Source organism: Monodelphis domestica, chromosome 2 (genome assembly GCF_027887165.1).
Source record: "Monodelphis domestica isolate mMonDom1 chromosome 2, mMonDom1.pri, whole genome shotgun sequence".
Lineage (NCBI taxonomy): Eukaryota > Metazoa > Chordata > Mammalia > Didelphimorphia > Didelphidae > Monodelphis > Monodelphis domestica.
The window spans coordinates 285,758,851-285,781,062 of NC_077228.1; the positions used below are offsets into that span (position 1 = coordinate 285,758,851).

At 36.4% G+C, this 22,212-nt stretch overlaps 1 protein-coding gene across 2 annotated transcripts in view; it reads left to right on the top strand.

The window, feature by feature from the left end:
• The window catches only part of UBR2 (ubiquitin protein ligase E3 component n-recognin 2), a 168,936-nt gene that overhangs the window by 93,868 nt on the left and 52,856 nt on the right, over nucleotides 1-22,212 (top strand). For both annotated transcript variants that reach the window (XM_001362230.4, XM_003340481.4), the window contains exons 16-25: nucleotides 10,006-10,067; nucleotides 10,493-10,603; nucleotides 11,626-11,691; nucleotides 12,520-12,642; nucleotides 14,059-14,122; nucleotides 15,138-15,262; nucleotides 16,321-16,373; nucleotides 18,645-18,747; nucleotides 20,313-20,361; nucleotides 21,091-21,245. In XM_001362230.4, the coding sequence (XP_001362267.1) occupies nucleotides 10,006-10,067; nucleotides 10,493-10,603; nucleotides 11,626-11,691; nucleotides 12,520-12,642; nucleotides 14,059-14,122; nucleotides 15,138-15,262; nucleotides 16,321-16,373; nucleotides 18,645-18,747; nucleotides 20,313-20,361; nucleotides 21,091-21,245 (911 nt within the window). The remainder of the gene's footprint in view (nucleotides 1-10,005; nucleotides 10,068-10,492; nucleotides 10,604-11,625; nucleotides 11,692-12,519; nucleotides 12,643-14,058; nucleotides 14,123-15,137; nucleotides 15,263-16,320; nucleotides 16,374-18,644; nucleotides 18,748-20,312; nucleotides 20,362-21,090; nucleotides 21,246-22,212) is intronic.

Genomic DNA, 22,212 nt, shown 5'->3' on the forward strand with positions numbered 1-22,212 from the left:
TACTAACCTAACAGGTTGTTTGGGGAAATGGAAACTTTTAATTTTACAATTTGCATTATGTGCTAATTATGGGAATTTGTCACCAAGGAAAATATTTCCTCATGTCCCAAAGGACACAATGAGTGGCTTCACATAGTGGCTTCACATACAGGTTGAAGCTATCACTGGCTCATGCCATCATTGTATCACTCAAGAATTAACAGCCTAGATGGTCAGAAAAGGTCTTAGCCCAGAATATGCCTCTGTAACCATCCCAGGACATTCTCTGTCCTTGGTGTTCTTTGTCACCATTAAATCCCAGAAGCCTTCTTTTGCTTTAAAAGACAAGTCTCACCCATTTCAGCTGAGAGAAATTCTGCTTATCAGCAGTCCAGAAACAAATCTCCATACCCTCAAACAAGCCTTTTATATCCCTACAAGTCTGATCACTTAATTATTCTTATGTATTTTGGCAATAATTTATATATTACACTTTAGTCACAAAACCTGAAATAAAGAACATGAGTGCTGAATTGAGAAGCTCCATAGTAATATAAATCAGAGATGTATCATCTCCTGGATCTAGGTCATCTGAAAGACTCAAACAAGGCCATAGAGAAGTTACTTCAGGGTAACTATCCAGAGAAATTATAGAATCATTTGTGATTTTCCCACAATACATACATTAATTTTAGAGATTATCCCTAGGTCAGGGATCCAATTATAAGAGTAGAACATCTATCTGTTTTCTTTCATCTTCTTTCTCCCTCTCTGTCTGTCTCTGTCTCTGTCTCTCTCTCCCCACCCCCCCCCCCCCGTCTGTCTGTCTATCTCTCTCTTCTTTCAAAACCCCTCTGCTAAAAAGCAGAACACAACTTCCATTCTTCCTTTACAAACCCACATACTAAAGCTTTATGGACTTTAGATCAAAGTCCTTTTCTTCCAAATTCAAATCCAACACACCATCCCACCGACTAACTTAAGTCAAACAAACATACTGTTGGTATCACTTCAATTGCTAGTCGGTAAACCAACAAATTCTGATTTAAAGGATTACATCAGTTATAAATTTCAGTTCATAGTACAAGTTGGTAAACTGAGGTAACCACTGAGTATTGAACAAAATCTATGGCACAGTCAGGTTCGCAATGAGCTTTTGTTCACATCCAAACAATACTTAAAACACATGTTTTAGCAGCAACTCACATATCTGCCATCTTCAACATCCTATCCACTCCTTGGTTACTGTTTGCAACATATATCCTTATACAGATCAAAATGTAATCAAAATATCAACCAACATATCTCCAAAATTCGTGTGAGGTAACTTATCAATTACATATCATTCAACTCATTTTATCATTCTGGACATGGAATGTTTACACTAAGCTTCAAACAAGTTTCTTGGTCAGACAGGGCTGGCAACATTTGCTTGCTTGAGTACCTTAAAACCTCCGAAATCTACAATTAAAATATACTCATCTTTAAGTTCTTTCACACAGTGATTGTCAACTCTTTGAGGTCCCTATTTTAGTCTTTAAGTATCAGTGTGGAACAATTATAAACACTTCTTTCTCCTTCCTGTGTGCAAGGAAGGGGTTAATAACTTCTGAGCAATTTATCCTAAAGCTGCTTGGCTTGATTTAGATTTTATTACTTAGCAACCTTGTCCCATCCTTCTTTAACCAGTGAGCTTACTATAAAAGTTTGAATGTATCAGACCCCTTTCATAATAATTTACTCTCAGTAGATTTCAGTTTGAACTCCACACTTCCAACTAACTTTAAGTTCATTAACAATGTTTCAGTGTAACCATGCTGAAGTGCAAAGCATTTACCTGTACTATCTCAAACCTGTCTAAAGTAGAATAGAACCTCCAATTTAGTTTCTTTTTTTTAGCTCAAAACATTGCCTCATACCTGATTAAATTCCATCAACATTATTCCAATTTATAATTTGTTACTTAATCCTCATGACAAGCCCTTCTTGATTTCAGGGATGGTCAAATTTGTCTTGTTAAGGACATATAGTTTGCATATCATATACCCTTAACCTATTTAGGTGGAAAACTTAATTCTCTCTATAGTACAAATGCATACATAATTTGTATTCACTCCATTACTTTCCAGGAATTTGTATCTGAATACATGTTCATCTCTAGATCACAAATTCCTTCCTATGCATTGTGCATATTTTTTAAAAAGTAATTCATATGACCTTAGTCAAAGACAACACCATTTAGAAATTCTCTCTTTTGCAAAATACCAAAATTCTTAACACTTATATTATTAAATCCCATGCACAGATTAACCACTTTAAAAACTTCTTGTGTGTCATGATTTCTTGCTGCTAGTTCCGACAGCATATATTAAAATGAATCTGATTTGAAAAAAATCCCAATTTTAAATTCTAGAATAAGTTCTTCTCAACAACATAACAACTTTTTCTGAATGACTTTTACATCTATAAATAGCCAGTACAATTTCTGTCCTTATAGAATAAACATTCCTCTCTGTGTCAGGCTGGCTATTAATCACATTTAGACAATTCTCAAATTCACTGAAACCATTATGCATTGCAAGGTTTAACAAAACAAACCATGAGTTTTGGGGTTCAATAAGATCTATCTAACATTTCACATTTAACTTGACAAACAGTAATACATGAAATTACATTTGTACCATATCAAAATCATTAGCAAGTCTCCCAAGTTGCATACATCAACCCTTAGAATTAATTTTAAGTGAAAATTGCTAACTGTGGAGTAAAAATCTCCCTTTTCTGCTCAGAATTCCTCTCTTTCGCTCCTTTGGGGGCCCATCCAAAGGAAGAAAGAGGGGGAAAAAATCATTGAACAGGTTTTTATCCTCTGTGAGGATTTTTTTCACTGTGGGAAGTTTAAGCTTGCAACTCCCCCCTTTTTCATAGAGACAAGACTGTGACAAAGGCAAAGATAAACAGTAACATACAATGCTGTGACAAGCATGCTTTGAAAGGAAAAAATAGGTGTTTTTAGGATCCATTCTTAAGAAACAAATATTTGCAGGGGGAAAATTCATTAAAACAGTTTCAGCGTACTGCCCCTTTAACTGGGGAAGCTGTGCTGAGCTAAGCCATCTAATTGGCTGAGCTGACTTTCTTGTTCCCTAACTTTCTCTGAACTGATCTATCAAAAACTGTCTCTCTTTTTGACTGTGATTTCTAACAAAAGGCTCTTGTAGTATCTGGACAATACTATCTACTCCCAATTGGGGTTGGAGGTGAGCTGTTCCTGAGGCTGACTGGGTTTCTCAAGGAAGGAACTTTTAAATCCCCTCCTATTCAGATTCTCTCTCCTGCTTGGAAGCTTGCTGCAAGAGCTGGCACAGCCCCTCCCCCATAGCCTGCCTCATTGGGATGCAGTTGGAGGGAACGGGAACAGCCACTACAAAAGAAATTCCCCTCTGCATCTTAAACTCTTTTTGCCTCTTTCTTTGCTTAATTTAGCCACACAAAAACAACAAAAACTCAACAGAAACCTATAAGACACACTCTCTCACACATTCATACACCTTTGAACCCAAAGGTTCCCAGAAGTCACTGAAAGATCTCTTTAGTGACCTGACTATGGGACTAAAGCTGAGTCCAGCAACCCAACAGCCTCTACTGAATCCAGATTTACAGAACAGAACAGAACTCCATGGCCAAACAGTATACCCAGGGCAAACAGGACTCTAGGGCGCAAACAGAACTTCAAGACCTAACCTTCAAACAAACAGACTCCTAGAGTAAAACAGGCCCTGGGGCAAAACAAAATAGAATTCTAGAGAAATGGAGCTAACTTACCAGAACAGAACAGAACAGATGGTTCCAAAATCAGCCTAAATTTTGTTCAAAATCTCAAATACCAGAACCATGGGCGGGCTCTGGAGAAGACACCATTCATTTCCTTGGATTTCTGACCCAATCCCTCGTGGGAGTTGGGAACTGCATACTCTCCAAGTCTGCACTCAGAAACACCCCCGAAGGGGACAAAAGTTCAAGTCTCCTTCACAGGCTTCAGCTTAGCAAAAGCTACAGCTGTATGCCGCAGGCCTAGAGAACTCTCCCCCACGCAAGTGCACACACACACTTACAGCAGCCCTCTCCAAAGTCCTTACCTCCTGGTCCCAGGGCTCGAGATCTCGCTGAGGCCTCCAACTAAAGTGGTACACTTCACAAATGAGTTCAAACACCTAGAATTTCAATTATTGGAACTGCAATTTATTAATAAAAGAACAAATAAAGAATCTACCAGCTGGGACAGAATTCCCTAATGGAAGACTGCATCGGTTTGACATTAAGAGACAGTTTATATAGAATTACAAGATACAAGTTATTTCTCTTCACATACAGGTTCTTATCTGACAACAAACTTTAACACAGGAATGTGAGGTCAGAGATGAGGAGACAATCCTTAGATTTACTGGGGTTGTTATCTAAGGAGTGTTTATCTTCACATAGCCAAATGTTAGTTCGCTTCCATTCTGACCTTTTAATATTCCTGAAATTCCTCTTTGCCTCCTGCCCCCAAGCTAAGTAGAGACCAGTTTGTTGTCTGCATAAACAGCTTGACCTCCTGGGGGAGGGAAGCCAGGTCTGTTCCTTAAAAAATGCTGACAGGGTTTTTTAATTTGTTTCATCTATTTCAATTTTTCATCTCACCCTCTTCGGACTACTTCATAAATACATCCAAAGTTTAGAGGTAGAGGATCCTATGTTTGTTCAACTGTCAGCCCTGCAAGGTGAATTCCTCACATAATCTTTGACCTTTATTGTCTCTAGCAATTTGGGGTATATTGGGGGGCCCTGGTGCCCACCACAATCTCATAGCAATTCATACTCTTTTATATCATATTTTAATTTGTATTCTATTTATCTGTGTATGTATCTTATCATTTAAGACTGTAAATTCTTTGAAGGGAGAATATTGTGGAGTTTTTTAACTCTTAATGCAATGTATTATACAGTGGTGCTTAATAATGATTTAAAAAATTATTACTTTCAGCTACAGTTAGATGATACACTTTAAATAGGCCATCAACTTATTAAGACTTATAATGGTCATTCTAGTTAGTTAGCTTCATTTGCTTTTGCTGTGTTAGGACTGTATATTTCCTCCTTTACTACTAGCATATTCCACTAATTAGCAAGTATTTATTAAAAATTTCTATGTGCCAAGCTCTGTGCTTTACCCCAAGGTAAATGACGATCCCATTTATGTGGGGCTAAGCATAAGCTAAGTAACTCTTTTTACCTTGGAAGCTTCCCCATTGTACCACATCCCCATTTCGGGGATCAAATTCAGGACAAGACTGGTGCTCTGCTTACTACGCTAAAGACTCGCTTTTTTTACCTTAGGGTCCATTATTCAGTCTGAAATTGCTATACTGAAATTCCCTTCAGGTTGAATTCTCACAGGAACAGGGAACAAGTGCAAACTTTGGGGTCTCCAACTTACAGTTTAGTCTTAAAACTTGAGGTTCATATCAGACCTTAATAGGCTACAAGTTTGGGATTTCTAGATTCCATGTTGACACTTCTCACCTGGATTTATTGCAGGGGCCTCCTAATTGGGCTCCCTGCCTACTTCAAGATTCTCCTCTCTTCTAATCTATTTTCCAGATAACTACAAAGTGATTTTTGCCTTAAGAACAGGTCTGACTTTGTCATTTCCCTGCCCAGTTGACTCCACTGACTCCCTATTACTACTAGGATAAAATAAACTCTATTTAGATTTTAAAGTTCATTATGACCTGACCTTTTCAGATTTTATTTCATATTAGTTGCCTTTCCACACTCTAGGACAGAGATGAAGTGCCAGGCCATGCCCTCATCCCACCCCCCCCAAACCAAGTAGCATGCCCATGCCCCCACCACCACATTCTGTACTCCCCCCCCCCTGAGTGCCAGGCACATCCTGCTTACCTCCCCCCCCCCTTTATTCCAGGGGAGGGAGGAAGCACTTCCATTGGACTGCTAGGCAGGAGGGCAGGTGATGCAGTCAAGCTTGGGAAGAGGCAGAGGGGTGCAGGGGCAGAAGCAGAGGCAAAGGGCGCAAACACTCTGATCTGCTCCCCTCTAATTATGTGAACTATGATTCCTCTCAAACCTAGCTCTTCTCCAAAATGGAAATTGAGGGAACCTTGAAAATTTCAGAGTATACACTCTTAGCAACTATTCAAGTGTTGACTGGGAAAAAACACAGAACTATTAATAGTCAAAATCACTTTTTAATCAAGGACAAAAAGGGGTTCAGCGCTAGTAGGCCCCGACAACAGAGCTGCGTGCCACACATGACTGTGCAGAGTGCGAGTATTGAACTCTAGCCACTCTGGTCACTGACCCCTGGGAGTGCCACCATGCTAGATGGACTCCAGGGAACAAAAGAATTTGGGGAATTCAGGGGCAGGGAAAGATGATTAACATTACTATAGCTACATAGGAATGGGAGTGTTCAAATCTACATTGACAAGATACAATCTAGCTTGGGAAAGGAACCATAGCTAGAGGCTAGGGTATAAGAGAAGGGGCTGTTTACAATGGATACTAAAGGATAGTTCCTGCCCAGGTGTGGATCTTCTTGGGAAAGGGTCTGATACAATAGGGGAGACTACCTAAAACAAAGAGGGTCCTTATCTCACCCAACTAGGATTGTCATTCCTCTGAGGATCTCCCACTCAGTCTGAAACTGCCAGCCTGGGATTCCCTTCAGGGTAGATTCCCATGGGAAAAGGGAACAAGGACAAGCTTTGGGGTCTCCAACCTATAAGCTACTCCTGAAACTTGGGGTTCATCAGATCCCACTAGACCACAAGTTTGGGATTCCTAGATTCCATGTTGACACAAGGAACCAGAATCCATTTCAAATGCAGCACTTTATTGAGAGAGAAAGAGAAAAAAGTGACTGGGAGGGGAACTCCCAACTTACAGGAAAGCCCTTTATTTATAGGAAAATATAACCCTCAGGTTAAATGACGTTATTCTGACACATTCATCTCATCACTGTCCAACCTTCCTGAAGCAGGGCTATCCTCCAAATTAACCTTTTTTAGCAAATGTTTAAGGGTTGAAGTCAAGTTTTAATGTGGATGCTGGGCTGATTGGGAGATCACTATCTTCTGGAACTTATAGCCCATCTTTCTCCCTAAGTCAGGGACCCCTTTGAATGCAAATAGAACTGGCTGGGTCAAGGGATTAAGAATGCAAATTAAAGCAGCCCAAGTTTGCTTGTGAAAGAAACTGGGAATAACTGAAGAGGCTGTTAGCCCAGACATCATAAAAATTATTCCTAAATCACTAGACTGCAGTTTTTAACATTTTTAAAGTACAGATTACAAAGACACATCCCCAAATCCCAAAAATACTTTGTATAGTAAAGACACTGGTTGCTTCTTATAGTAAAAACATAAATTATTTCTGTCTCATTCAAGCCAAAGATCATTAAAGGCCATTGTATTCTGAATGGGGTGGAGGAATCTTGTCCTGTAAAGGAAGCTGTCTTGAAGAGCCCTGATTACTAACTCCTACTGGGAAGAGAGGAAGGGGAGCAAGCATCCCAGTGGCCCCTCCCTTCAGCCTTCTAGTTAGGAACTGTGGTGAACTCTGTGCTACAGGGTCCAGCTTTATGAGTCCTTGGCATACCTGCCCACAGAGAGAGGTCTGTGGGTACCATCTCTGACATGTGTGCCATAGTTTCACCATCATGGCCCTAGGGCAGTGATGGGCAACCTTTTTGAGCTTGGTGTGTCAAAATCCACCAAAAAACTGAGCATAACTCAGTCACTTTGAGGAAAAAACCATAATATCACAATAGTAGTAGTAGTAGTCTCTCGGTAACTGAGGATGATGATTGTCTTTGTGCGTTTTCATCTATGGTGTATAGATGAGTGTGCACAAAGACACTTGTTCATGGAGATTTAAGTGGAAAAGTCGATGCACAGAGACAGTCCCACTCTCTCGGCGTTGGAAGCCTGGGTCCAGTGGCACGAAAAATCGTTACACCTGGAGACTTCCTCAGCTGCATTGAATGGCCGTGTTGTCCTTTGTGCTCCAACACGCCCTAAGCACTCCACAGTGCTTTGCTGCGTCGCCATCTCAGCCGGTGAACCTTCTCATTGATTTCTTCCGCCTGTTCTGCCAAAGCAGTCTTCACATGCTGGGTGAGCAAAGCCCTGGTTCACCAGGGGTCTATGACCCGATGGTTACCCTCACAAAGTTTAGCTGGCCTGTCGAAGCCGTTGCCCGGGGTGTGGCCGCTGCTGCATGCTAGCAGCTACTGAGAGCCACAAGTGAGAGCTGGGTGTCAAGTGAGGGTCAGAGGCTGGAGAGCTGCCCTAAGAGGGCACGACAAGCCCTCCATACCAGAGATACTACTCCTCCCTGAGCACCCCATATACCCCAATATCACAATATTTATAGTTTAAATAACAAAATGTATAATTTTAATATATAACTATTTAATGAACCAAAAACTAATTATTTCACTGCTTAGTGACTTCTTTGTTCATCTGTCAGTCAGTTTCTTTTGTTGGTCTTGATATTATTTAATTTGTATGGGGTATCATGAACTAAGATAAGTGAGGGGAAGGGGGAATTCTTTAACTTACCTATTAGTGACTTTTTTGTTGCTGAATTTCACTGGCTAAATCTTCAATTGAAGGTTGGTATTTTGTACACTTCAAACCCAAGCAAGCGCTACTAACTTCATCTGTTAGTCTGTTTCTTTTGTTGGTTTTGATAGTATTTAATGCTGAGAATAAGGTCTCACAAAAGTACAAAATGGGGAAAATTGTGAGTAAAGCCATTGCTATATTTTTCAGGGTGCTAAAAGTGTCTGGTAATCAGTTCCAGGCACACCTCTGTTGCACTTGGACCAGAGTCCTGCCCAGTCTTCCATGGCCCAGCCCTGCCCTGGCCCAGCCCCAGCTGGCTGGGGGGGGGGGGCAGGGTTCTGCAAGAGCTGTGACTGCTGCCCACCAGCCTACCTGCCCTCACACATTCCTCCTCTCTGCCCCCGGGGGAGCCCCACTCACCCCAACCACCTGGAGTGCGCAGTACCCTCTTCCCCTTTTGCCTCCAGTTCCCATAGCCAGCAAGTGGCGCAGCCTTCCTCCCTGGGTAGGCCCCAAGGTGCACTGAGCCCACATGCGGCTGTGTCATAGAAAATGGCTACATGTGTCAGTGCTGACACATGTCATAGGTTCACTATCACAACTCTAGGGTCTTGCTAACCTTCCTTACCTGCTCACTTTTCCTAATCCATGGCACACTCTTTCCTCTCCGTGATTGGCAGTAGCTGCCATCCTCTCTGGAATCCACTGAAGTCCCTCCTCACCACTTTAGAAAATTCCTCAAATGCCACTTCTACCTGGAGGTTTTCCTGATCTTCCCTTCCCTAGCTGCTAGCCTACCCTTCTTAAGCATATAACATACTCTACATTTTGCTGTTTTCTGTATATACTTCTTTATGAAAATGGTTATGTCAAATGTAAGCTTAAAAGCAGAGACTTTTTAATGTTTGTATCCCCAGTTCCAGCACAGTGCCTGATATAATATAGAGCTTAATAATTGTTCTTTGTTTGACTAAGATTGAATTTAAGATTTAGAACTAGAAAGGACCTAAAAGATCATTGAATCTAACATCCTTATTTTACAGATGAGGAAATTGAAGTCCAGAAAGGTTAAGTGGCTTGCCCAAGGTCAGAATTTGAAGTCAGATTTCCTTACAACACAGTCACCATTCTTTCCAATTTGCTGCTCTGCTTCTCTAAATCCAGAATCCCAAGGTTCTGCCCCATGTAGGTTACTGTCGAAATGGACTACATTCATGCAGTCATGTCAAACTATTCAAATCAAAAGACTTGTTTTATTGTACAGTTTGTTTAAAATTTTGATTGGTAACTTTATTGATATGAAGTAATAAAAAAGCCAAATGGAAGAATTATGAAAGGAACAGTTAACTTATATATTTATTTCTAAAACAGTTGGTTTTTTGTTCCTATTTAGGTTTACATGTATTGCTAAGTAAAAGTGAAGTAGCATATAAATTTCCAGAGCTACTTCCTCTGGTAAGTGGAACTGAAATTTCTTAATTTTTTTTAATTTTTTTTTTATTTAAACCCTTACCTTCCACCTTGGAGTCAATATTATGTATTGGCTCCAAGGCAGAAGAGTGGTAAGGGCTAGGCAATGGGGGTTAAGTGACTTGCCCAGGGTCACACAGCTGGGAAGTGTCTGAGGTCAGATTTGAACCTAAGACCTCCCATCTCTAGGCCTGGCTCTCAATCCACTGAGCCACCCAGCTGCCCCCTGGAACTGAAATTTAAAAGCAAAGTTTTATTTCTATAGCATTCATATCATCTTGGAGTCCTAATTATCTTTATCTTTTAAAGTAAATTTTTAAAAATTATCGATATCTCAATGTCTCCCTGCCCATCTGCTGCTATTAATAAATTACACTAGCTAAGATTTTATGTGGCTTCTTTGTTTGCAGAGTGAACTCAGTCCACCCATGTTGATAGAACACCCCCTTCGATGCCTTGTGCTATGTGCCCAAGTGCATGCAGGAATGTGGAGGAGAAATGGATTCTCTCTTGTTAATCAGGTTAGTATCTCAAATTTGGGGGGAAGATTTTACTCCATTTCCCAATCTCTAATCACAATGACTGCAATGAAAATGCAAGTGGATAGAGGTCAGAGTAAAGTGGGTAGAGTGCTGGACCTGGAGTCAAGAAGACAAGGTAAAACTCAGCATCAGAAACTACTTGTATGACCCTGGGCTTTTTTAATGTTTCCCTGGACACAGAGTGAAATACAAGGAAAAAAGAATTGAAAATCCATGCCACAGAAAGGGATGATAGAGGAGTACATGATAGATATAAGCAGGCTTAAGAATGTAACCAGGGAAGACTTTCGAAGAATGGGAGTAAAAGAGGTTATCAGAGCTTATGTGATAAGAAGAGAAATTGGGTTCATCCTGTCAAAAGTGAAGGATGACAAGTAAACAGCTAGAGTATGCTAGATTTATCTTTGCATCATTGAAAAAACCAAGGAGGGGCCTCTAGGCAGTTGGGTGGATGCCCTAGGGGAAAATTATGGGAAGATTCAGACAACAGTAGCATTCACTAGACAAGCATGGATAGATTATGATCTGCATCATTGGAAGAATATCCAAATTGATGAGATCAAAGATTCATTTGACTATCTTTTACACAACTTCTTGTGCAGGAATAATTATTAGTATTATACCACAGCCTGCTTAGTCCCACCATGATCCATGTTTTTTCAACTATTTCACATACTGATAGATTAATAGTGTTTACAAGAATAGGGTTTTCTGAGTTAAGTGCCTTGAAATCATTGAATGCATGTTCTCACATGCATCCAGCCTGTTTATTCCTCCCACTTAATTTTGAGACCATCTCATAACTGTTCATCTGCAAATGACCTAAAACATGTAGTATACCTTGATTTGTAGAACATGAAATTATTCATTGCCCTAAAACTACATATACATAATGTGTTGATCAAAAAGGTTATCATTTATTATACATTTATAGTTTTTGTACAAATAAAAGAGTGTACAACTTTTTTTTAGAAAATTGATATATATGTGTTTTTTTACAGATTTATTACTACCATAATGTGAAATGCAGACGTGAGATGTTTGACAAGGATATAGTAATGCTTCAGGTAATAACACAGATTTTTTTCAAAATTGATTTTATTACAGCATTTAGGAAAAAATTTAATTCTAGGTAAGACAGTGAAGATAATAGCATGGAAATTGGAAATAATAGCACTATTAAAGGAAAAAATGTCCAGAAAAGAGAACTTTGAAGAGAAATAAAGTATTTGGTGAAAATTATATAACAACTCTGTGGATTAAGAACCAGGCCTAGAGATGGGAAGCCTTGGGTTTGAATATAGCCTTGGACACTTCCTGGCTGTATGACCCTGAGCAAGTCACTTAACCCCCCCCCCCCCATTGCTTAGTCTTTACTACTCTTCTGCCTCAGAACCAATACACATTATTGATTCTAATATGGAAGGTAAGAGTTTTTTTTTTAATTACATAATAAGTATAGATTACTTCAGAGCTTACAAAAATGCAGTTAAACTGGAGAGATATTTGAAAATAACAGTAGTCAAAAAACTGTCACATGTCAATTGCATATTCCTCCCAAGAACATGATTGAAAAATCCCCTATTTGGTATCATACCTTTGTGAAACTACTATTTTTACTGGTTTTTATAAATGTGAAATTTGCCATGCATTAAAAAAATAATAATAGTAGTAGTATTTTTAAAGTGTCCATGTAAGTCAGTGTATTTAAACTTGTTAGCCACCAACAAGAATATCAACTGATGGGAAACTGCTGTCAAGGGTCAGGACTACAAAACTTTCAGAAACTGTCTAGGGAATTAGGAGGAGTTAGACACTCAACAACACTCCTCATTAATGAGTTCCAAATCTCAATTTTCAACTTTCTCTTTTATTCCAACCTTTGTTTTAAACAGACAGGTGTATCAATGATGGATCCAAACCATTTCCTGATGATAATGCTTAGTCGTTTTGAACTTTATCAGATTTTCAGTACTCCTGACTATGGGAAAAGATTTAGCTCTGAAAATACCAATAAGGTAAGACACAGTTTTCCAAATATCTATAATTATCTCTCAAAACCTTTAGAAACCTTAAAGGAAGGTCAGTAAAGCTGAATAATAAACATAATTTGGTTTTTTTTTTAATATGGATTTCTTCAGAGGAAGAACTAAAGAACTCCAAGTGTACATTAAAACATATTGTTCTTCATTTCCCTTATTTTTCTTTCTTCCTTTTTTTTGTCAGCATGGCTAATACAGAAATAACTTTTGCCTGACTTCACATGAATAATGGATATCATTACTTGCCTTCTCAATAAGTGTAGGAGGGGATAACCAGAGGAAGAGAATTTGGAACTCAAAATTAAAAAAAAAAGAATGTAAAAAAAATAACAACAGCCTGGACTTGCATGAAGCCTAACACAAAGTAGTGTGACATGGCAATCAAAAAAGCTAATATGACATCAGTTGTATTAAGAAAGATCTAATGTCTGGGAGTAGGGGGAATAATAGTCCCTATGTGCTTTTGCCCTTAGACGGTATCTAGAATAAGAGGTTCAGTGCTGAGCACTGCATATCGAGGTGGACATTGATGATTGGAGAGTATCCAGATTAGGGCAAATCTTGAAGAATTATGCCATATAAGGATTATTTGAAGAGACTTCAAATATTAAGCTCAAAGAAAAAAAGACTTAGGGGAAGGGCATGAATAACTTTTTAAGTATTTATGTCTGTCAGGTGAAAAAGGAATTAGACTTATTCTTCTTATTTCCACACCTTAGAACTAAGGGAAATGGGTAACCTGATACAAGGAAAAAATTTCCCAACAGTTAGTGATATACGAAAGTGAACTAGTAGTGGGTTCTTTCTTAATAGAGGTCTTCAAATAATAGCTTAAAGTGGTATTGCTTTTCCTGTGTTGTAGAAGGCAAATATTCTTTTGATCAGGAATTAGTCAGACTCCATGGCTTTTGACATTCTCCATGACTCTCAGATTTTGTGCAGTATTAGACAATGTTTATTAAGCATGGTGAAGTAAAACAGATGCCATTCCTCTCAAGTTTCCACAGTGATATGAGATTGAATGATCCTAATTACATTATTTCATTTAATTACTCCTAATTACTCTCCATTCATATCTTTTAAAATAGGTACCATAAGTACTGAACTGTGAAATAAGAGCTTTTTGTAGGATTTGTATGAATCATGCAGAATGGTCAGTGCCAAGTAAAATTGGCAGTTGTTTTAATTTTATGAACAGTATGAGATGTTAGATTCTTTTATTATGGAATAATATTATATAATATGTTATGTATATTTTTTACAAAATTGATCAGTATATGGTTTGGGTACTATTTGAAAGCCTAAATGCATCATTTTCTTTTTGTCTATAAACCATGCAGTTTGCTTTTTCAAACTTTTTCACTTTGTTTCTCCATTCTTTATTTATAATAGGATGTTGTTCAGCAAAATAATACTCTAATAGAAGAAATGCTGTACCTCATTATAATGCTTGTTGGTAAGTTTTTTATTCTATCACTTATAAATTTGGGTGAGTCTTACAATTGCACATACCTCAGAAATCCTAATGACACCTTTGGTGTGTTGCTGATACTCAGTTCCTAGGAAAAGATGTCATGCTCTTAATCTTTCTCTCCTAGTTAGATATAATGGGGAATTTGTGAAGGATGTTTTCCTAGAGTACCTTAACCTGAAGGGTTTTAAGGTTTGAGAAGATTAACAGAATAAATGGTAGCATACTAGAAAAGAGAATATTCAAAAAATTAGTAAACTGCTGTTGTTGCTGAGATTTTTGGGAAGTGATCGAAATAGCTCCTCTCTCTCTTTGGGAAGTAAAAAGGGTTTCTTGGCAGTCTTAAGGGTGATTATTTTTATTAATGAACTGTAGTTACAAAGGATTTATCTGTCCTTCCTTTTTTCATCTGTTTTCTCTTGCCTCTCCCCTCATTCTCTGTTAATTTAAGTCCCCTTTAATACCTCCTCTGCACTCCACAGAAGAAATAATTGTAGTTACTGCTAGGGGAAGTGAAAAATGGAACAAATGTGATGGAAAAACAAAGGTGTTTTGTTGGGGGGTTTTTGTCACAATATAGATGGACTTTTCCCCTGCTTGTCTAGTAGTAGGTGAAATGAAGAGAGTCGCTTTTGCTGGTATTTTTACCATCTGCCTGTTATCTACACTCATTTTACTACCATCTACTATCCAATCCTAACAAGGCAACTACCTACAGTTACCTTATGTAAATATGATTCAGCATGGTTGAGATTGTTGGCTAAATATGAGATCAAGTCTTTCTACCCATCCATTTTCCAAGTCCAAGCCTCTTTCCTGCCTGTTTGTGGACTCTTTAAACACCCATTGATTTTCATGACAATTGTGAAACTTCCCACTGCAGAGGTGAACAGAGGGACACAAATAGAGAAATACAATACAGACAATTGCTTGGATTTCAAACATTGTAATTCTATTAAATGTGTTTTTTATCATATTCTTCTTTTCCCCAATTTAACAGGAGAAAGGTTTAGTCCTGGAGTTGGACATGTAAATGCTACAGATGAAATTAAACGTGAGATTATTCATCAGCTGAGCATTAGACCTATGGCTCATAGTGAATTGGTAAAGGCTTTGCCAGAAGATGTAAGTATATAAAAATTCAAAATACACAGCTCAACATAGATATTTATCAGTATCAACTTTTCCTTTTCTTTTTTTTTCAAGTTTTCCCAAACTAAAACACATTACTTGAATGTGCTACAGGGAGCAAATAGAAAGTCCTTAAAGATTTGTGCTTTTCATATTTATTGTATAATAAAATTTTTTATAATACAATAAAAAATTGTATATTCACTTTCCTATATAAGGAGAAACCAATGGAGGTGGTAAATATATTTTAGTAACTTGAGAATCTGTGGCATGTGGGTGTGGGTACATGTGTGACTGTTTGTGAGTGAATGAATCAGTGGGTAAAGATTTCCCTTCCACTGATGTGGAATACTCTGTTGACTCAGTGGATGGTTTTCCAGAATTGTAGTTGATGAAAAATTAATAATCCTAGGATTACATTGATGAATCACTCCAATTTTAAATAGGCTGATCCCATGTTTAAAATTTGTTTTGGGTTGGTAGCAGCTATCACCTCCATATTACAATGACATTGGAATAAGATTTTGTCTAGGTAGTTTGAAAAGTGAATTTTAAATTTCCTTAATACTTTAAGTAAGGAATATTTAAAAATTAAAACCCAAGTTTTGAGTTACCAAATGCCCTATACATTGCAAATGGTTTAATGAAAAACAATTTAGAGAGAAAGTGATAAATTTCTCAAAAAAAAAATTTTTTTTTAATTCACTTTCAAGTTGTGGTTAATGGAGGTGATGTATGTAGATGCATCTATGAAATAATGCATGTAAACCTTAATGTGATATATATGTATATGTATATATGTGCATATATATATACATATATGTATAAATGTCAATAATTAGTATTAATATGAGCTTAGTGTTTTCATTTAACCCCTTCCAGGCCTTGATCTCTTATGGTAGTGGCATTTGATGCTGTTCTTTAAAGTTATTTTAAACTTCGTAAATGTCAGCAGACAAGAAGAGCTTATACAAATACATACATTGTGTATGCAATCTCTGGTACTATTAACTAGTGATATGAAACACTTCTTTACCTATTATGCCATTCAGGAGAACAAGGAGACGGGAATGGAGACTGTGATTGAAGCAGTTGCCTGTTTCAAGTGAGTTTACTTTCTAAAGTAATATATTCTAAAATTCCATTTTCTGAGGATAGCTGATTTCTCTAGCAGTAAGTAGGCAGTGAAGTGTGAAATTTAATCTCATAATCTTTTTGGATGATGTCTTCTTGACTGACCCAAAATCTATTGCATGTCTTACAATTTTAAATTAAGCCAGCTTCCCTTAATAATTTGGGACTACAAGAAACACACAATTCTCATTTAAATCAGTGTGGCTGCTACCACTGAAGCTCACTGAATTACCCAGAATGAATGCCTTTTTGAAATATTGATTACCTTCCCAAAAAATAGTGGTTAATTTAAGAAGCCTTTTCAAATGAGTATACTTCTTTAATATACTTCTTGAAATCTCTTTCTTTGTTCTCTTTGGCATTTAGTTTTTCTGGCAAGACTATGTTAACTGTTTTCAGTAATTTTTAATAACTTCAGATTTTTGAGGTTTAGAAAAGTTTCTTAATTATACTTTATCCACCCTCCAAAATGAATCACCATCAATATGTTTAAAATGACCATTAAACTGGATAAAGTAAAGAGGGAAAACCCTCATTTCAAAAGGAAATTGTAGTTTTTTTCAAAGCTATGGTAAATATAATTCTATGTACATTGAAAAACATTAACATATCTTTTACCTTAATAATTTTTCTACTGAATTTATTACAATAAATATTTTTTCTTTTGTGTTTCCAAGTGCCAGATACTGGAACAAGGGAACACTAAATCCCCATCAGAAACAAAGAATTAAAAAATCAGGAAATGCTGTAGTATCATTCTCTCTCACTCTCTTTTATTTTTAAATACTTAATGCCTTTTATTTTTGCATTACTTTTCTGGAAGCTTCTCTCACCAAAATTGAACTTTCTATTGTAACAAAAACAAGTTAAGCAAAAGCAATTTATTTCTAAAGAAGCATAATTAATCACATAAACAAAAAAACACTTGGTGATTTCCATAAAATACGGGAAAAAACCGTTAGCAAAATTAATTAACTCATACATTGAAATTTCTTAAAAAAGAAGTCTATGAGGGATTCTTTTTTAATATGATGTAAAATAGATATGTGTAGAACCAAGAGCATCATTTGTGATGAAAACATTAGAAAGTTTCCCAGTACATATCGGTAAAAGTATGACTGCCTCCTTTCATACTGTTGTTTGACATAGTTCTTTGGGTCATAGATCTAGAGCTAGAGCGACCTTAGAATTTATCTCCATTTTAAAAATGAAGAACAAAGGCCCAGCAAAGTTACAAATGATTTGTTCTAGGTCATATAAGTGATATAATTGGCAGAGGTAGAATCTGAACTCAAGTTTTATTAATCCCAAATTCAACTATCCACCTTCAGCATTCTTTACTATGTACTGTAGTACTTCTATAAATGCTTGCTATAGCAATAAGCAAAGAATAAGATTAAAGCTATAAACATGGGCAAAAATGGAGACAAAACTATTCTTATTTTCAGAGAACATAATGATATACTCAGAAAACCCTGAAATCAGTATAAAAACTAATCAAAAGGATTATTGGCTTTCATAAAGTAGCAGGTATAATCACAAAAATCACTAGCATAATCCAACCCTAACAAAAACTAGGAAGAAAAAATTAAGAGAAATTATTTTCAAAATTAACTACAAAATGTGTAAAATATCTGGGAACCAACCTACACAGTTCTACAAAATAGATAAATGCAAATACAAAATATCCTATAGAAAGGAAGACTTAAATAGCAATTCAGCAGACTTGGTTAGACTAGGTAAGTAAAATAAAAATGATACTATCTAAAGTAATTTATGGATTTGGTGCTATACTCATCAGATTATCAAGGAGATACTTAATAGAAATAGGAAATACAGAATTCATTTGGAGGAATAAACAGTCTATTATCTCAATGGAAATAATGGGGGGAAAGAGAGGAATGCAAAGGGAATTGTACTCTCAGGCCTCAAATTATTATAAAGCAATAGTCATCAAAACCACTTGGTAGTAATGAAAGATTGCATTAGCGGAAAGACTAGATAAGAGCTTGAAGCAACCAAAAAAACTAGTTCAGTATTTGATAAATATGAGAACATAAATTATATGTAAAAAGGACTTCCTATTTGATAAGAACTCCTGGGAAAACTGGAAAATAGTCAGAAATTAAGTTTAGTTCCTTCTAGATTCTTAATCTTAGATCAGGGCCTTTGTCTTTTACAAGGATAATTGTAATTTGAAAACTTTAGCAGTAACAAGTAATACACTATTTTTTGTTTATAGGAAACCTGGATTAACAGGACGAGGACTATATGAACTAAAGCCAGAATGCACTAAAGATTTCAATCTTTATTTCTACCACTTTTCAAGGGCAGAGCAATCAAAGGTAATTGGGGGAGAGGGAGAAGGAATGTATTCAAATGCTTTCTATTAACTATTTAAAGTCTAATTATAGGCTGTTATATATTAAATCCATTTATAAAATTTTCAAGGTTCATAGTCTTGGTGTTATTCTTTCTCCTCATTCTCCCCTACGCCATGTATCCAATCAGTTTCTAAATCTTGCTTCTTCTATTTGTATATCATCTTTTAACATTTGACCCATTCTTTCTTTATTCAACTATCATCTTAGATCAGACCCTCATCACTACTCACCTTTATTATTGCAGTGGCCTCCCTGCAATAATGGAGGTCCCCATCCTCTTCATTGCTACCAAAGTGATTTTCTTTAATTGAGTATCTGACTATGACTCAGTAAAATCCAGTGTCTCCTTATTTCCTTAAGGATCAAATATAAACTCCTCTCTTTAGCTTTTAAAGCCCTTTACAACCTTTCTCCCTCCTCTCTAATTGTACAGTACATTACTTTCCCCTCTCACACTCTGCTTTCCAGTCAGCTGGTCTTCTTGATTTTCCCAGGTGACACTCCGTCTCTCATTGCTGTGCCCTAGGATTTGCCATCCCTCTTACCTAGAATACATTCCTTTCCTCCACAGAATAGAATCTCTTGTCTTGTTTCATGACTCAGATACCCAATACGTGAAAGCCTTTCCTTAACCCCCTCAACTGCTCATTTCCTCCCTTCGAGATGACTATTTTTTTTTATATTCTCCTTAAATCTTTTTCTATATGTACTTAAATAAATCCTTATTCTTGCCCATTATGATGTGAGCCCCTTATAGGTAGGAACTGTTTCATTTCCTTGTATTTGTGTCCTCACCACCTCCCACAGTTTGGTGAATAGTAAGCAATTTTAAATACTTATCAAATGATTGATGAATTGTTATAATATTGCAGTCATTTTTTTCATGAAAATTTTATCAGTCTAATTTTTTAAATATCTAGTTTAAAATTTGGTCAGATTTCTATAAATTCTCATTCTAATTGGACTTTTCATAGAGTAATATAATCTAGAACTAGAAAGAGATCTTGGAGATCATAAATCCAAATTCCTAATTTGACCAGTGTGGAAACTAACACTTATTTGAATTTCATCACTTGCCCCAAATCACAAATTATAAATGACTAAGTCACAATTTGAGTGTAGATCATTTGACTATGAATTCTTCCTGTTACCTCCAGTTATGAACTATAAAAATTCAGTGGTTTTCAGTGAGTGAGACTAAACTCTTCGTCTTATAATCAGAGTTTTTAATTTGCTTTTTTGTGTTAGTCTTAAATCTTTTCCTATATTTCCCTCCCCTCCATTTTTTTGTAGTAAAGATACTTTGAGTGATGAAAAATAGACATATTTAAATGCTCTCACAACTTCTGTTCAAAACAACTTTAAAGAATATAAATTTGCTGAAGCTAAATGATATTCCCTTCATTTACTAATAATTTGTGTGATTGATAATTTGTATAGTTGAATAATTTATCAATAATTAGTTTAGGATTTTTAGGTATTCCTTATAGTTGAATTTTAATCTGAATATTTTCCATTTTTATTAGGCTGAAGAAGCTCAAAGAAAATTAAAAAGGCAAAATAGGGAAGATACGGGTAGGTGTACTTCCAAAAAGAACATCTTTAATTTCTCTTTTTTAATTCAATAATACTAATTGGATATATATAGTGTGCAAGTTGCTGTAGATTTGATTTGGTTTAAGAATTTTAAACACTTTTATGTGTAAGGCTCTAAGATATAAGCTAGGAATAAAACCAGTTCCTATTCTCAAGAAGCTTGCATTCTATTGCTAGAGAACAATTTGTATATCAATAAGTAATACAAAAGTGAATAAAAAGTAATTTTTGCATGGAGATTGTAAGAGATTAATGCTAAACCAGGAAGAAGACTAATAACTAAATGAATTATGAAAGTGCCAACATAGGAAATGGCACTTGAGTTGATCCTAGAAGTAAGGTAAGATTTCTGAGGAGGGAGTGCATTCACAACATAGTAAGTAGATACTAATGAAAAGAGAGAGGATATAGAATAAAGGCAAATCGGGCACAGATCTGGCATTCCTGCATCCTAGGATCTATATGGGAAGATAAGCTTTACATAAGGGATTATAGTCAATAGTAATTAGTTTTGAAAGTATTTGGGGGTGGGGAGAACCTACAAGTGATAAAAACTTTGCTTTCCCAAGATTAATCTGGACTGCCAAGACAGTTTGGGTTGCAAGGAAACCAACTAAAAAGGTATCCAGATAAGAATTAGACTCTGAAATAGTATGGGAAAAGATTAATTAATCTGGAAAAGAAGCCAATAATAATTTTTTTTTCCAGCACTTCCACCTCCTGTTTTGCCTCCATTCTGTCCTTTGTTTGCAAGTCTGGTTAATATTTTACAATCGGATGTTATGTTGTGTATCATGGGGACAATACTGCAGTGGGCTGTAGAGCATAATGGATATGCTTGGTCAGAGTCCATGCTACAACGGGTAGGTTTGAAGATATTTTTTAAAACTTATTTTTTCATTTTTAACTCAACAGTCACTAAATTATCAGTTTTTACAGATATAAAGTAAAACAGCAAAAGAGGTTTTACATATGAAACCATGAATCTGATACAACTTTTTTAGTATACATAAGTTCAACATATAAGTTGTCTGTATTTCTTTCTGTCCTTCCTTTTCTCTTGTGTACATTTGAAAAAGTATTTCACTGACCCTCTTCTTTTTTTTGACCACCTGTTCACTAGCTTCCCTTCTCCCAATCAAGACACTTTAATAAAAATTTTTATGCTTTTATTTTACCTATATTTTTTATTTAGTGCCTGTTGTGTTTGAGAAACTCAGAACAGTGTTTTATAGTATGAATTTTTAAATGCTACCAGTTATCACTTATCTGTCTCAAGAAAAATGACTTTGTGATGGATATTTTACTACCATCACATAAATGTGAAGTTTCTTCGATTTAGAATTGTAGCCACCATTTGTAGGGCTTATTTGGAAGGAAATATACAAAACAGAAAAATTACATCTTTATTCCTAAATAAGGCAAAATAAAAATGAATATATGGAATATGTATATAGAATTTGAGAGAGCTAAGTTGGTTCAAGAATTTCATATGGCTTTTGAATTTTGGAAGAATTTTAACTTCTTCAGATATTTAGATTGAATTATAGAAGGAAGGCCATATCTTTAAATAGATGTTTAAGAAAATATTCATTAAGTCTTTCTCATGTTAGTTTTGACCTCTTTGAAAGGTGGGACTGGGTTCTATGGGCTGGGTTTAGATGACATCTGATTCCAGGTTCTGGTGATTAATACCAGGTAACTAGTTAAGATTACAGATTGTAGCAAGTGTATCAAATCCATAGTACAGGACCTTTGTCATGAAGTAGTATTGATAGCTATTTGAGAAGTGGTTTTACATGGCAACTCCAACTGAGAAATATAAATCAC